Here is a 17,844-nt window from a genome sequence, read left to right on the forward strand (position 1 = left end):
ATTATTATTGATGAAAAATCCTGAAAATCGGAATTGAGGTAGACAACAAGAAAAGTATGGGTTGTACGATCTTTCCATTGGGAAAAGTGTAGAAGTCGCAACACCCCCAAATCCCAACGCGTGTGACACCTCCTGTTTAAATGATTGCAACGCAGGCTTGCCGAAATGTCCGGATACAATTTTTAAGCCACTTATTGCTTCACTTTTTAACTGTCGCACTAAATTAGAGCACAAGCTGGGTGAAGAGATACTATTGGGTGTCTTTGTGACCCGAAAAAGCTTGCAGGGCTTATCGGTGGAGGTATTAAAAAAAAAAAAAAAAAAATTCTGAAGCACAATAAAAAGATTGAGGAGGGATGCTTCCCACATTTTTTCACCATTGTCACACTTTTTCGCCAGCTTATCCTAGCCTTGTCATCCTCAAGTTCAATCAAGTGAGTGGTTGGGGGGGGATAAATAAATAAATAGTCAAAGATTCCTGCAAGTCATCAAACGGGACAAGTGGGGACTAATCTGAAAGCGGTTGAGAGACGCTTGGGGGGGGGACTCTCCTGGATGTGTCCGAGTGCTTCAAAGGGGCTCTCATCTGCAGCTTCCTTTTTAGCGGCGCTATGTCAACAAGGAGAAGTGCCTGCCGGTTGGGTTTGAGGCAGATGATTTGGCTTTTGTAGAATAATATTTGCAACGGGCAGACGGACCACCTCTGGAGTCATTGGTCATCGCCCGGTCTCTTTTGTGTCCTTCACTCCAAACAAGTGATTCGCCACATATACTGTATATGTGTTTGTTTGCTGTTTGTTCGGCTGCTTGTGAGTGGGAGGTGACAGGTTTTTTTTTTGGGAGCGTGTAAAAAATCAATAGTTATCCTCTTTGTAATTTTTTCCCTAATCATTACGGCATATCACTTTGATGTGCATGCTGTCATACCAACCCGTGCTCCAATTACTCTGGAAAACCTGCGTCTCACCAGCTGAGTCGTGTGATGATGACGGTGCATGTGATCATCATGAAGCCTGCTTATGTGCTCTGGCGTCAATGTTTGCGGCAAAGTATAAAATGTTGATGCCACCTTGGCTGGTACTGATACATTTTTCTTGAAGTAAAGATCAAGTCGTAATAAGTGGCCTCAGCCTTGTAATATTTTTTATTATTATTATTGTTGACATCGCCTAGCCTTTAAACAGTTTTTCTTTGAAGTTTTTAAGATTCTATTCAATTTGTGTTATTCCATGAACCAACTATCCATCCAGTTTCTGAATCGCTTATTAGTGTGAATTATTTTTGTTATTCGGAGCAGTTGTTAACTATCATTACGGTGGTGTCAAACCTTTACCGGGTGCATGCTAATATTTTAATTGTCATTGCATTTTATTTTTTAATTTTTGAGAAAATATACTTCACGTTTTTCAAAGTGGGCGGCACCGTGGTCAAATGCTTAGCACGCTGGCATCACAGCGCGGCGGTCCGCTGTACAGCCTTCCTGTGTGGCGTTTGCATGTTCTCCCATTGCCTGTGTGGGTTTTCCCCGGGTACTCCGGTTTCCTCCCACATTCCAAAAACATGCATGGCAGGTTAATGGGAAGACTCTGAATTGTCTTAAGGTGCAATTATGTCACCTACCTAAGTGGAATAAGACTGCGAAACATAAAATCAAGAAAAACATTGTGTATGATGACATTGAAATACCGCACAAAAAATCACAGAAGGTCAAAGGGGAAAAAAGAAAAAGTTGTCTGTCAATGTCATACATGATGGTGGTTCAAATTTGGATATTTCCATGCACTTTTAGATATGGTTTGCGTAATGAGCCAAACTGTTCTAAAATGAAGTTAAGCAAAGGTTGCATCATTGTGTAGCGAGATTGCTGTGACTCCCAAAAGGGAACGGTATCAGCTCAACATCTTCCAACTCTTCCAAGAAGGCCTAATGAAGTGCTCTCGTCGTCTCTCAGCCAAGAATAACGTTTTTTGGCATTGTGAGGGTCGATTAAAAAAATAGAAAAGGATTACGCCGCTTTTGATGGTGGAGGGTTGGCAGGGCGTTTTGATGTGTCCTTAGTGTGGGCGATATTGGAAAGAGAAAGCACATCACATAATCCCCATGCTTTTTCGACATTTCAGGTATGGAAACTACATGCGAATGCTTTAGGTGCACAAAAAGCTGTAGAAAAATCACAACTACTTGGCAGTTGACAATCACGATGCATCCCAACGGACATCAGTTTCCTGCCAAGATTGCTGAAATCTTTTCACAATGAATACCTTGAAAGACATTTTGGGGACTCAAATGAGGAAGACACGAAATAATGTTTTAGGTTTAGTAGATAACAAACAAAAAGAATAGAAAAGAAAAGAAAATAATAATAATAAATCTTCTCCATGCTAACTATACTTCTTTTGGAATTCATGAACATCATCGGAGCGCAGATGTGAGATGATTAGCACAGTCGGGAGTTGACACTGGAGCAGGACTTTCAAAGACTCCATTCAGAGAGGCCTCCCGCTGGGAGACACTAACGTCACCTTCTTTGGATTTTGTCCTTGCTAACTTCCGTGACGGGAAGGTGCTGCTGTTTCGTTTCAGAGCAGAGTTCAAATCCATTAAAGCAGCATTGCCTAAGGCACACCACAAATGTAATGGCACACCACTAAACAAAAACGTGACACCACATACTGTATATGTAGAGAAAGAGAGAGAGAGATACTCTTCAATAATGATTATCTTGTCTCAATAATACTCTCAAATGTAGTTACCCCGTGTGAAATCTGGGCATGTTTGGTTGAACACCAAGCTATTACTCTGTCGGATGTGTGACGATAGGAGGTTACACAGATTAATTACTTCTGCCATCTAGTGGAAGAGCATTTACTTGTTCTGCTTGCCACTGTGCATTGCTGGCATATAAAGATGTATGAAGATGCATCAAATGAATAATGAATCATTTTCAGAGCACTTAAAGAGGGGATTTTGTAGTTTTGAAACACACACACACACTGGTATTTGTTAAAACTGTCTGCATGATCTGACAAAATAATATTAAAAGATTTTCGGGAGAAATCATCCCCCTGAAGCTGCACTCAAATGTTATTTTTAATTATGATTTCAAAACGTGTCTTGTTGCCGTTCAGCCTCGCAGTGTTGTCCCGGACAACCGGCAGTCTCACTTTCCTTGGTGGGATTATTTGCCTGCACTTGGCAGTAAAAGTTAAGAAGAAGGAATTGTACAGCTCTCGAGATAAAACAAAGGTAACAGCACACCACTCCATCATGAATAAGTCATGCTAGCAATGTAGCAGCCGTGGCTAAGAAGGGCTTATTTTAGCGCGTGTTCTGACAGTGCACGTCGTGTGCACGCTCACGGTTGTCACTTTGGTCAGAGACTCGGGCGGGGGCTAAAGTGAGGCTACAATCAAATCTTGCTAGGAAATTGCAAATTGCAAATTCCCCCTTTCAGTGAAAGTTGAACATTGGGCATGTTGGCATTTTGGTTGGAATCACATTAAAGAGGCCATGATGCATTGCATTTATTAATTTTTTTAACACGCTGCTCTCATTCAAATACAAACGAAACCTTGTGCAGTAATAGCTCGAGCCAAAGGATGTGGTTGTTGCTCTTACTTGAAATCAGGGACAATGCAGCGAGTGCATGCTTTTTAATATTACATGGCGCTCTAAGAGTAGCTGAGCGCACCTTCAAATTTTTCGACATGCAGATGCAGACATTCCCAGCTGTATTACATATTTCATAGAATTCACTCATGTAGCCTGAAAATCAACATGAAAATTGCTCTTCAATGCAACACAATGGCTGTTCTCTGCTTTAATTCCACGGGTCCTGTGTGAGTATTTCCAGAATGAAAAATCACAATCCTAAAGTGCCCTGTGCCGCAAAAGTCATGTTATAGACACTATTCAAGTCGGAGGAGCAGAAGTCACGGCTTTGCATACATTTCAATGTAATGGAGAAAGGGAAAAAAAATCTTTTGTCTGCAAGCTTCCATCAGGAAAATATTCCTCTTCCCATTGGCCTTTCATATCATCATTTCTCATGAATCTAACACGCCAGAGCTTTAAAAAAAAAAACATCATTTGCTCATTTCATTTCAATCGATAAGACCACGGGTACAATTGCAGAAGACGTGTATTTATTTATTTATTGTGTGTTGCAACTCCTCGAGGGGAAATTCTGTTTACATTTTGTGGAGCACTGGCACCGCACTATGCGTTCAGTTCATAAAAGACTAAAAATGTAGTTTTGGTTCATGGAAAACTCTCACCCGTTTTATGTTCATTGAAGACTATTGATATGTATGCTAAGTCAGTGACATGTGGCAAGGTTCTAGAATGGTGAGGCACAACTTCCCTGCAGTCTGACATAAAAATATGAAGGCAAAAGCCTTGAATATGGAGGAGAAAAAGTGGACAAAATCCCACGGCCCGCTACTTTTCAATTTGGGTAACAGGAACATATTGAGGAATCGTAGACCGAGATAAGCTTCTCCATCTGTTTTTTTTTTTCGTCAATCAGGCCATATGGGTACATGAAAAATGAGCAACATGTCAGGATTTTAAAAATCATTAATCTATTTGTGTTTCATATGCTAAGCACAACAGCAAATAGCCGTCTCGATACAGTAGGTGGAAAAACGGCTCACATCCTACTTACTGTCTGTTTTGCAGATATAGATAGATCAATATTAGCGAACAGCAACCGGAAAAAAAATCCTCCATGTGGAAAGCGGCGAGATGCATCTTCCGATACGTACGTCGTTTATAATATCTGATGTCATATGGCGGTAACATAAAAGCGTACAGATGGAAATGTGTGAAGTGGCTGTAAAGCTGCGGGTATCGCGGCGCCCTCGAGCTCGTACTGAAATGTGATGTCAGCAACAAATGCATTGGCGGGGTGAGAGATACTGTGAAGAAAGACGATAACAAATTTGAATTGAATCAATGTTAGCGAAGCAGCGGTACTCGGGACTGAAAGGGGAAATAGAAAGTAGGGGAGTAAAGCGACAATGCGGCAAAGGGGGGGGGGGGGGGGGGGGGGTTTAAAGGAAACATGGGATTATGGGGCGATATCGATGTGACATGTATATTGAGAAGCTGCTTTTTTGGAGGTACTGGTGATTGGGTGGGGCTTTGGTGGGACGGGTTCTGAGGTTATTCATCAGTGAGCCGCTGCTACCATGATAATTTCTGAAGGACTTGGCTTGCAAAGCTTCCATCCGGCAGCAGCTGTTGTGGCGCTGGGGCATCTTATTGTACAGGAGCACAGTAGATGTAAACTCATTTAACAATAAAAAACGATTGGTCATGAACCCAATAAAGATAAAAATGAAAGAAAATATGGAATCTGTCGATGGCGAAGTTTCGGCTTTCTTTAAGCATGGAGCCTTGTCTTCCGATGAGACTGAAACCGAATGACAAAACGGAATGAAAATACTCCTATAAACACCTGATTTAGAATAAACAGGTTGTAAAAAAGTTCATTAGGTGTCTCACATGAATCGACCAATGCAATGAGATCCTCAGTTATCATTTCCACTTTGAACTCTGCTTTCTCATGAGTAGAAATTTAACTCAGCGTGTTTTCTCTCATGTTATCTTTTCAATTTGTTTGCTGTTCCTTTTTTCGCGACTGAAAAAAAAATTGTTTCTTGATGCATCTTGGCATTTCAACTCTTCATGTTTGTGTGTTTCTAGGTGGGGAGGTCCCCTACACCACCCTGGCCACGAGGATGATGATGGGCGTTTGGTGGATGTTTGCTCTTATCGTCATCTCCTCATATACGGCCAATTTGGCGGCGTTCCTCACCATCACGCGCATTGAGAACTCCATACAGTGAGTGTATTACGAGATACTATGTGTGTGTGTGTGTGTGTGTGTGTGTGTGTGTGTGTGTGTGTGTGTGTGTGTGTGTGTGTGTGTGTGTGTTTATGAATCTATCGTGGCATTTACATTCACTGCATACGAGGCGACGCCCATTATCCCTCCATCTATCCCGTCGCCACTCTCGAGCTCACCTCCTCCTTCGCCCTTGCAGAGGATTGTAATTTCCTGTCGTTCTCACATTTAGACCTGTCGTCGTCGTGTTTGTGAGTCCCTGAGTGCGGTTGTTTGTGTGTTGCTTTGAGCCTTGGAAAATGAGTTTGAGCAACAAACAAGGAGATGCCATCAGCCCATTGCAAGAGTGAGAAGCATGTTCCTGTCTGTCATGTTCCAGACTCATACAGAGAACGCACACATGCACGCACACGCACACACTCTCTCTCGCTCTCTCTCTCTCTGTGCCTCGTGTTTATCTATCCTGATGATATTGTGTTTTGCCTGCACTTGTTTCCTGGTGGCGCTCGGAAGCATTCATCTCTCATTGGACTAATCAGCATTCTGAAACATCCGCTCTGCCCGCCGGTGCCCTTCTACCTTGGCACATGGTCGGAATAAACAACGTTCATTATTTCGCTCTTGATTTGTGTCCCTCCGTCTATCCGTACGTTTGCCGATTTCATATATTTTCATTGAATGTTTCCTAAATTCACCCTTTGTGTTCATTTTGTCTTGTCTGCCTGGAAATGTATCGTCATTAACCAGTGCCTCTCAGCTGCCTTCCGCCAGGCGAATTAAGGGTTTCCATAAATTTTCATGCATAATCTATAATGTGTTTACTCTTCCGGGGTCATTAGAGGCGTAATTACTATCTCACACAGCCCTGCGGCCGGCTAAGATGGGTGCCGGAATGAAGAAGAATTAAGTCAAGCATCAAAGTGGTCCGAAGAAGTAAACTTGGTCACAAAAATAACCTTTGGCGATGCGCCACTTGCTGCTTCTCCGAGTCACCGTATTACAGTGACGGATGTCCTCCTTGTTATGCGTGGTGTTACAGCTCTAGGTCGGTAGGTCGGTCAGTGGGAAGGCAGGCAATCAGCAGTCTAGCTGTCAAGGTGGACGTTCATATGCTAATTCATACAAATGGCCTCCTCTCAACGAAACGTAATGTGATTTTTGTTTTTTTTAGGATAAATGATAGACAGCAGTGGAAGAAGAGGTTGTGTTCTCGTTTATGTCTTAAGGAAAATGTAGCCGGACCAAGAAGATGTCTATTAGCTATTAATGCCTTTTGTTTCACCGCGGAAATGAAATAAGAAATGGACATTCGGGAGCCTCTCCGGTCAATTTCACGCTTGGATGTTTCCCCTCAATTTCGCTGTGGATCCTTTTGGAAAACAGCAAGTGGCCACGTCCCAGAGAGAGACGGAGACATAGACACAGAGAGGCCAATGTTAAGTCAAAGAGATAACAAGGAGATGACCATTAAGAAGTTGTAATTGAAGGAGAAGGTCACAAAGTACGTCGATTTACAAGAGCCAGGCTCAGATAGTGTCCAGACACAATGTATGCTGCATTCCATGTGTGTCAGCGCGGTACAATCTCTCCACTATTCGTTCATGGAAGGTGAGAAATTGCTTTGTGATGGTTACATTGAATATCAGTAAGTAAAAGCGCTGCTCTGGCTTGGTGCCAAAGAAAACCAAAAAAAACCCCACCAAAAAAAGGGTTACCGGGTAATTTTAAGCCTTGTCAACTTAATATAATTTAATGCCTTATGTTTCGGTTTCTTAAATAAATACGTATAATTGATAAAGAACATGTATTCTATTAATTGGAATACAACAATACTTATTCAATTATTTTATTAGTTAAAGTGAATTGTCTTCCCTTTCAGGGACAGCAGTTACTTCAGTGCACAGCTTATCATGTTCACAGGGTGCATGAAAGGGTTATTTTTACAGAACAGCATATTAAAAATGATTACATGATAAAAATGCATTCCACGTAGACTAAAAATTAAGAAAAAATGGATGCCACCCTAAATTTATGGTCAAAAATTAAAGTAAAAAAAAGCATGCCTCAAAAATCAGACAACTTGGAGATTTGATCGTGTCATAGAAAGTGACAGCACATAGAGAGCCTACTCGGAACCACCAGAGGGAAGAATCTCCAGGAAGTGTGTGTGTGTTCCCCAAGGACTTATGCGAGGGTCAACTCTTAAGCCCACCGATTAACCTCACGTGATAAAAGAGCCATGTTAACAGCAACGTGCATTAAAACGTTCAAACCCATTTGTTAAGGCAGGAGATGGTTGAAAGGGGTCACGGGAGAAACCACAAAAGTCAGGACCTTCCGTAAACACAGCAGCGTCTTTGTAAGTGAGCATCCTTGTAATTGCAGACGCACACGCCGGCATCAATCTTTCCCACAGCAAATTATGCCCAGAGCCTTAAGTGCAACTCAATTAAATGCACAATAAACACAAAAGTTGACATTTATCATACAGAAAAGCCAAAAAAATTTAAATTTCTAAAATTTCCTGTGATGTATTCCATGCACAGTGGTACCTTGACCTAAAAGGGGGCTTTCAAGTTGCGAGCCATCTCTCGGTGTCTTAGTCATGCTTTGCGTTGCAAGCAAAACTTTGACACAGGAACCACTCCATCGCTACGTAGCGTAGCAGACTTCAAAATTTTATGAAAGTACAAGTCGTTCTGTTTTGTGCTGACATTTTCTGCATCTTGTGCTGCTATTTTGGCAAATTTCTTTTTTTCATTATCACGGGTCAAAAGAAAGTGAGTGCTGAGAAGAAAAAAAAATTGGACTGTCAAATTTACTGTATGTGCATTATACTGTATGTGTGCGTGTATGTATTATACCGCCCCCTGATGGCCAAGGCGGACACCGCAGAGGCCTGGTGGCATGTCGTGGCGTGGGAGCCTCCAGATGTGAGATATGTCAGACAACAGCTTCGGCATGAGTGTGCTCACTTTGTTATTGTATCTAACTTTTCTCAAGGTGTTCAAAAAAAACATCCAAAAAGTACCTCTGCAACACGACTCTACTTCCCCATATGCAAGGGCTTTACAAATAAACTGTAAATGCCCAGAAAAACAGTTAAAGTGCAGTTAAAGTCCCTCTCAACTGCACTTGCTGCAAGCAAATCAATGCCATTGGTTATGTTTCAAGAGTCTTAATCATCAACTGAAATGTGTGTGACCTCTTCTCCTCCAAGGTCCCTCCAGGACTTGTCCAAGCAGACCGAGCTTCCGTACGGCACGGTGCTGGACTCTGCGGTGTACGACCAGGTGCGCTCCAAGGCAATGAACCCCTTCGAGAGAGACCCCATGTACTCGCAGATGTGGCGGATGATCAACCGCACAGGAGGAGCCGACAACAATGTGGAGGAGTCCAAGGAGGGCATCCGAAAGGTGAGCACAGAATTTTTCTAGTGACATCAATCCTGTAACGATAATGGGGTCAATCGATTGATTTATCGGCGGCTGAATTTTACTGCCTGCATTACACCCAGCCCGCCACAGGGTTCGCTGTTTTTTTCTTTTTCATGTTAAATCTTAAAACACACAAAACACCTCTGAAATCAGTCATTAATTAGAAGGCTGCTACAGTTAAACATGTTGAGTTTGTTTTTGAAGCTTAGAGGTTAGTAACTTTTATTTAAACACTCACAGTGTACTCAATGCAGTTTTATGATGCAAACATTTATTTTATACATGGGAATTGGAGGAATATGTCATAAGTAACTACGGTGGAAATGGTAGCAAAGAATGAGAATACCATAGGATAAAATATAACAAAACAATAAAATTAACTAAAACTTGATGGTCTTGGCACGAGACATCTATACGATGGACATGCGCCTCCTTGACTAACTTCACCCAATTTGGTTTAGTACACTGGTAATTTGCACTTACTGATTATCCCCTTCATGGATGAGCTGGGAAATGTTCGTCCCGATACGAGCCTCACAGTCAAGCCGGGCAAATTGTGTAGACTGAAGTTGGCAGGAAGAAGTTGGAATGAAAAATGTCACATACAGGACAGCCGAGTGCAGTGCATCTGGCTGTTGAATTCGCTTGGCCCTCTTAGAAGGTGCCCTGGAGGGAATTCTGAACGTGAGGGGGCTTGCCAATCTAGGTTCATTACAAAGAGAGGGACCAGCAACAGAAAAGGCTCGATCCACTCTGAGCCTCCGCTTAGTTCTCGGTACCGCTAATAGTGTCTGGTCCGCCGGCCTGAGGCACCGGGCAAATGCCAGAGTCTCCAGTGTTGTTTGACAGTAAGTAAGTAATGTGATTTAATAAAGGAGAAAGCGGTCTCATACAGTCACCAAGTCTCGTATGAATGCTTTATTTTCACATGATACTTCATTTTCAAATAGAATACATATACATAGTTTAATTAACGGAGGTCATGTCACATTTCTCCTAAAGAGCTGCCATCATTTAACTCGAAAGGTATAAATACTTGCAACTCCAGATGTCCTTTCGAATGGAGTTCGTTTTAATTAACTAATCTTTCAAAAAGTCCCAAATTTTTACCTTGGAGTTTATCAAGGGTGAACAAACGTCTTCATCCGAGCAGCTTTGAAGCTGTCCCCAAAAGAGTTGCAGAAGCTAATTAAAGCACCTCATGTAAATTTCAAAACGTCAAGACTTTTTTTCATGCCGCTGACCATTACCTTGAATAGCAAATCACGGGCTCGTGGCTATTTGGCCATGATGTCATTAACACTTCTTCATGGACATCTATCTGTGTGATATATTTAGACGCGTGGCGAGTATCTGCCTGTTTGTTATATCTGAGTCCTTTGAGCCCTTCATTTCCTTCTGTCTTTTTTCCTTTCGGGCCTTTTATGCCCCACTCTCTTCCACAATAAACCTTCCTCCACCGCTGTTGTGCCCCCAGCTCGATGGATTTTCTCCCCTTTCACTTTCTGTCCCCCGCAGCAAAATATTATTAAATGTCAGAATGGGTCAGCGTCTCAGCTGTCTCTAGGTGTCTCACTCACACACACACACACACACACACACACACACACACACACAAGCATCCCCATTCATGCACAAATACATAATTGAATGTGCAAGCAGACATCTGTAGGCTTTGTATGGTATTCATAACTGAGACTATTAGGGGCTGTCAGGGACAGAATTCAAGATTACATCTCTCTCACAGGCACACACTACTGAAATATACCTTTCTGTAGTGTGTGTGTGTGTGTGTGTGTGTGAGAGAGAGAGAGAGAGAGAGAGAGAGAGAATATGCTTTTTTCAGTGAGTTATAGGTAGCATTTAAAACTCATCCACTCCCAAAGACATTTTGAAACGTCTTTTCAGACTTGGTCCAGAATTGGCTGGTGCTGAATGAGTTAAGTATGAGTGTAAAAACATTTCAAGACTTCTGTAAGTACATTTCAGGATGTGTGTGTTTCACTTGCGTATGTGAAAGTGTTGCACTTGTGTGTGTCCGTCTCAGTGAATGTGAATGAGAGTGTGTGTGCATTTTCGTAGTGTGTGAGCAAAAACATTCTGCAGTCATGTGAGTATTTTCGTGATCTCATGAGTGGAAAAAAAATATGGAGTGGCTGTGAGACCCATGTAAGCAGTATGTGTGAGAAAATTCAGAAGTGACGGAGAACATTTCAGTTGTGTGTATGAGAGCAGTTCAGCTGTGCGTGTGTATGTATGCGTGTTGGAAGGAGTTTCACTCGTGTTTGCATGAGAGCATTTCAGTAATACCTGAGAAAGGCATGGCAGCTTTATTTGTATAGCAAATTTCAAATACAAGGTAACTCAATGTGCTTCCCATAATTAAATATAAAACATTTAAAAGCATGGACACACACAAGACATTAAGACATTCAAAAGTGAAGTAAAGAAATAAAATGTAGTTTCTTAAAATTACGATAAGAAGGTATGGCGTAAAAACAAAATTTGGGAAAATGTATTTGGAAAATGCTCTCCAAAAAAAACTTAATCATGCAGTTGGGGAAAAAACTGCATGACAAAAAGCAAAACTGTGTTTGGAAGCATTTACACTTGGAAAGTTAACCTCACGTTTTTTGGCAGATTGTCCCATTTGGATGCAGCATCACAGCTAAATGCTGTTTCACCATGTTTGGTTTGAATTCTGGTTTCCAATAATTGACCAGAGTACGCCTCAGAGCCCAACTACGTTTCTATTCAGTCAGCATTTCTTTAATGTACTCAGGACCTAAAATATGAAGTGATTTCCATATTATATTCTACAGATAATTGCGAGCCAGTATAAAGACTTCAGGACTGGAGTAATATGTTCTGATCTCTTTGTTCCGGTCAGAACCCGAGCTGCAGTGTTCCGAATGAGCTGCAGGAGTTTGATGCTCTTTTGAGATAGTCCAGTCAGAAGTTGATTATAATCAAGTCGACTGGAGATAAAAGCATGGAGAAGTTTCCCCAGGTCTGCTTGGAGCGTGCAACCCTTCATCTGGATATGTTTTTCAGCTGGTGAAAGGTTGATTTACTGAATGATTTGAAATGACTGCTAAAAATCAGATCCAAATCTGTTAGCACACGAAGGTTTCAGACTTTGACTTCGGCTTTTCGAGACAGTGACACGAGGTGTTTACTAACAGCAATCCTTTATTGCCTGAAACAATGACCTCGTTTTGTGTTGGTTTAGTTCAATGTTTCTCAAATAGTGGGGCGCGCCTCGGGGAACATGCTTTTTTATTTTTTTACTGTCCTAAAATATCTTGTAATTGCACCTCCACTACGTTAAGGGGCAGTAGCGCTCTCATTGGCAGAGTTTGCGCAGGGAGCATTCTAAGGGAGGAAATAAGACGAGACGTATGTAGAGCTTGGCTTCAATGTGCCTGCGGTGGCAGACGAGGGAAGATCGATGTGCTTACTTTGTCTAAAAATTTTGGTAGCGGACAGAATGAAGCCAAATAAATTAAGGCATCACTTAAAGACATTACACCCCAATCACGCTGATAAGCTACTTGAGTTTTTTTCAGCGAAAACATGCCGAATATTGCCAACAATCCTGCCGCTTTGTGACTGCTACTTCAGTATTATAATAAAGGTCCCGGCTACACGTTGAGCAGGAGCCGAGAGTTGCTGTGTCCTGCTTCAAACCTCGCTTCGAAAAGCTGTGCATTGCAAAATGTGCTCATTTTATCCATTAATCCAGACATCATCTTTGATTTAAAAAAAAAAAAAGCACAAATTCTTTTATATATTTTTGTTTTGCTGGTTAGTTTTTTTTAATATTGTGCTCCTGAGATAATGTTGGTAATTAGATTGAATGCATTATTAGTTATTGAGTTTATGTCATTTTATTTTTCAGTATCGTATAGTTTGACATGGTCAGTCAAAAAATAGTTATTGTTAAATTAAGGATTCAATGTTACTTTTGAATTTCAGATGCACTTTAAATCTTTTCTGTTCCAGTTACTAAAGCTATTCTTTGTTGTAAGTTGGTCCGTAAAGTTGGTCCATATTTCTTTCTTTTTCTTATTCTCTTATGCGTTAATAAGGATACAGTGTTCTGCAAAGGTGTCTTGACAATTTTATAGACAAATGATACTATCTATAGCCGTGCAGAGCCGGGGGGGGGGGGGGGGGGGGTTTTCCTCTTCCTTGGGGGGGGGGGGGGCATGACAGAAAATAATTGAGAACCACTGGTTTAGTTGAAGGAAAATTTTGTTCATGAGGTTATTTTGTTTGTTTTAGACAGTGACCCACCACCTTTCACTATTGTCATTTGTGGATGTTGATAAATATAGCTCTGATAGACAATATCGGCATCCTAAAAAATTGACCCAGGGGTGGCAGATCCAGGCTGAACAGAAGGGGTTCAAGGACTGACCCTTGAGGGACCCCACATGTCATGGCCATTCAATCAGATATTATATGTCAGAAGGGAAAAAAAATCAGACGCGCATGTGTGTGTGTGTGCGCGTGTGTGTGCATGTGTGTGTGTGTTTCAGTGACGTGTGAGAGTGTTTCAGTCGAGTTTAGTAGAGACGTCATCCTCAATTATGTCGCTGACAACCCCTCGTATAAGACATTGAAAAGGACACAAAGTCAAGTCACGTGTGCCGTGTGTGTCAGTCACTGATCAGTGAGTTTAATAAAGCGAATTGTGGTTCACCTCTGACTTCTCATCCCACAGGGTGACTTGTATGATATGATATAGAATGTACCTGACATAAGTACATCTATCCATCCATTTTCTAATCCGCTCATCTGCACAAGGGTTGCGGGCAGGCTGAAGCCTATCCCAGCTGTCTTCAGGCAGTAGGTGGGATACACCCTGAACAGGTTGCTGAAATGAAAGTAAATAAATAAATAAACAGTGAGACATTTTGCATGTGTCAAACTTAGTGAAGATTTTCGTCTTGTATTGTTCCTGTGCACTGTACTTATTTTCGATGAAGAGCATTTTTAAGCATGCAGGTATAGTCATATACAGTATCCTCGCTGCATACACAATTAAGGTCCTATACATTCACAATTCCATGGTCACTGTTCCAGATATGCTTTTTACACTCATGATGCAGGTGCACTCACGCTCAAGATGCTGCGCACATACCTGCGATATCAGTAATACACCCTCATCGGTTTATATGACGTAAGTGGGAATATCTGACAGGCACTTTGATAGTCTCTGATGACTGCAGAGTGATTTTTGGAGTTGAGTGGATTGTTAGTTCAAGTGATTTTCTGTCTGTGTGACCTTCTGCTGCTCTGGGTGAATGTGCCTCTCTGAGCCTGTACCTTCGTGCGTATGTGCTAACCGCGACCGTTTTGCCAAATTGAGCAGAGAGATTGCAAGTTTTTTTTCCAACCTATTATAAATTTCTACTCATGCGTATGCAGTAAAAGGATGGCCAATGAGGGAACTCAAATTGGCGTGCTGCATCGGAAAACCGTGAGTAAAAGGCCTCATACATGATTCAGTCAAAAATAGCCATTTCTAAAACCAAGTCCTCATTTCTTTGAGGAGGAATTTTCAGATGGATTATACCAATCAACGGCATTCAGTTTTTCATGGCTCATGTTGAGGCAGGGGTGGTGTTATTTTGATGCTCTGCCCACCAGTAATTCAAAGGAAAAATAATCATACAACAAAGGTCTGGTTTGCATTTTATGTTTTTAATCATGTGCTAAATGTATACTGTAACAATCAGGTGCCCTGTTATTTTTTTGGTTTTGGGTTTTTTTTTGGGGTAAAAATGTGACATAAATCAATTGCTTGGCATAATACCTCTCCTCATATAAAGCTAACATATACAGTATATTTTGAGAAATGTGGGGTGAAGCCGGGTTAACCACAGAAGATCACAGAAGCATGGTGCAGAGTGTGTACTCTCCCAATTTGATTGCCTGACTGTGAAGCAGGTCGCCGATAGCGTAGTGGTACACTCACCTGACTTATGCCCGGGCAGTGGTCGGTTCCCTCTCTGTGACGGTGTTCATGTGGGTGTGAATGGTTCTTTGTCTCTCTTTGTGCTCTGCCCACCAGTAATTCAAAGGACAAATAATCATAAAACAAAGGTCTGGTTTGCATTTTATGTTTTTAATCATGTGCTAAATGTATACTGTAACAATCAGGTGCCCTGTTATTTTTTTGGTTTTGGGTTTTTTTGGGGTAGAAATGTGACATAAATCAACTGCTTGGCATAATACCTCTCCTCGTATAAAGCTAACATATACAGTATATTTTGAGAAATGTGGGGTGAAGCCGGGTTAACCACAGAACATCACAGAAGCATGGTGCAGAGTGTGTACTCTCCCAATTTGATTGCCTGACTGTGAAGCAGGTCGCCGATAGCGTAGTGGTACACTCGCCTGACTTATGCCCGGGCAGTGGTCGGTTCCCTCTCTGTGACGGTGTTCATGTGGGTGTGAATGGTTCTTTGTCTCTCTTCGCTCTGCGATTGGCTGTCGACCAGTTCAGTGCGTAGTTTGTCGAAGTCAGCTGGGATGGGCTCCACCACCCACCGATGACCCTGTTCAGGATAAGCGATGTTGGAAATAGATGGATGGATAGATTGTGAAGCAGATGTGCTGGCATCTATCCTTTTTTCATGGCGGGTGGAGGGGTGGTATTTTGGCCAATGCGCGATGGTCACTGAAGGACAGCTCGTCCATAGGGGAACAACTTTGACATCTGTGCATTTGCCCCCTGATGTCCTCTCCCTAATATTAGACAGGGTGCGTTGTTGTGTTTGATGGTTGCCATTGCACTAATGCACCCAAGTAGTCCATTAAGTTAATAGGAAAAGAATTTATGTATTCGTAAAAACATGAAAATTAAGCCACATCCAATATGTTCTGTCTCTGTGCAGTCTCTCTCCTCCTAAATCTGCTCTTGCCTTCCCGCTTCCTCCTTCACTCCACTTGGACCATATTCACTTTAAGTCCCCAAGAGCCCATTTCCAGCTTTCCTTCCTTAATCATCTATAGTACGTCCTTGGGCCATGACCTCCCAGCTCCTCAATGGTGGGAAGTAACAAAGTACAAATACAGTACTTCATGACTGTACTTAAGTACATTTTTCAAGTGAGGACAGCATGATATAGCGACCTACTCCTACCGCGAATAAGGAAAATCCTCAATTAATTACTGCCTGCTGATAACGTTTTGTGATGGATGCCGCAAGAGAGCGCAAATCACTTTAGACAGTGCTATGGCCTGACTAAATGAAGCTCCTTCCCTAAATTCAATTTAAGAGCTTGGCACCAAGTTTCCTTTATATGGCACCAAACAATATTTTTTTAATGTGTTTTTGTTTCACGTAGCCCGTTTATCTTTCATGCTTGAATTATGATACTAATTGTAACTACCAGAAGACCGCAAAAAAAATCCCCGCCCCTCCCAGTTCATGCTGGGCCCCAGCATATAGGGTACAATTGGACCCAGAACCAAGCCCCCCACCCCCCACCCCACTCCTCCATTTACCTCAACCGGTTGATTTAAACAAGTCTTGAATGATTGGTCTTCACCTTACAATCTGAATAATCTTTATCGTCATCACTGAAACCATTCTGGCAAATTGGTGAATGCTTATAGTGTCTCATTACCCAGCGCCTGACTGGCTGTGTCCAAATTTATGTTGCAGAGGTGAAAAAATTATGGCCCTTTTCTATCATAATTTCTGGAGTCATTATGCTAAATGGGCAGACGGTGATAAGGGGTACATTATGGGGACGGCAAATGGACTTGTCACAAAATGAAGTTTAACACGGGACAAGTGAGTCACTAATGTTATATGCAAATGTGCTGTGTAAAAAAAAAAATTGAACTTACATGCCCACGTGATAAGTGATAAACACTCGCTTTACGCTTCATTCAGTATACCTGATTCAGGAATTTTGTGTAGAGCCCTGGTCCTCATCAGGGTCACGGCTGAGCTGGAGCCTATCCCAGCTGACTTTGGGATAGGCTCCTGACTTGTGACTATTCACAAGTCAGCTGGGATTGACTCCAGCTCACCTATGATCCGAGTGTTAATCATCATAACGGGTCCTATGAACCGTGCTTTGATCCCTCACCGAGAACCTGCCATGTGTGACCCTGGCACTGGCCAAAAGCCCCAGACACCTTACCTCCTACGATCATGATGCCATTGATGGGCATCTTACTGTTTGCATACGTCAACAGTATCAAACTGGGAGGGCTTGCGAGTTAGCTAATGCCATGTCGATCGACCACTCGATCATGATCGATGACGTAATGGGCACCCCTGATCTAGAATGTTCGTCACTCCATCACAGGTCATATATCGACAAACAACCATGCACATTCACTTTCACACCATCACTGAGTGGGAAAGGAACACAAAGCTTCTTAAAGCTCTTAAGGGTAAATGTGTAACTTACAGATGTTAGAATATATACGATATATTTCTTTTTAAAAATTGTTTTCATGAGTTTAAATAGATTTTTTTTGTGTTTGTGTGTGTGTGGAGGGGAGGGGGGTGTCTACAGCACAAAT

At 42.0% G+C, this 17,844-nt stretch overlaps 1 protein-coding gene across 4 annotated transcripts in view; it reads left to right on the top strand.

The window, feature by feature from the left end:
- grid2 (glutamate receptor, ionotropic, delta 2) overlaps nt 1–17,844 on the top strand; it is a 377,460-nt gene that overhangs the window by 315,895 nt on the left and 43,721 nt on the right. For all 4 annotated transcript variants that reach the window (XR_015100984.1, XR_015100985.1, XR_015100986.1 and 1 more), the window contains exons 12-13: nt 5,710–5,848; nt 9,072–9,267. Coding sequence is in view for 1 of the 4 variants with exons in the window: in XM_086111957.1 (XP_085968083.1) it covers nt 5,710–5,848; nt 9,072–9,267 (335 nt within the window). In the remaining 3 variants the exon portion in view is untranslated. The remainder of the gene's footprint in view (nt 1–5,709; nt 5,849–9,071; nt 9,268–17,844) is intronic.

The sequence above is a fragment of the Hippocampus guttulatus genome, chromosome 5 (assembly GCF_054856545.1).
Source record: "Hippocampus guttulatus isolate MCC_2025c chromosome 5, RoL_Hgut_1.0, whole genome shotgun sequence".
NCBI classification, from domain to species: Eukaryota; Metazoa; Chordata; class Actinopteri; order Syngnathiformes; family Syngnathidae; genus Hippocampus; species Hippocampus guttulatus.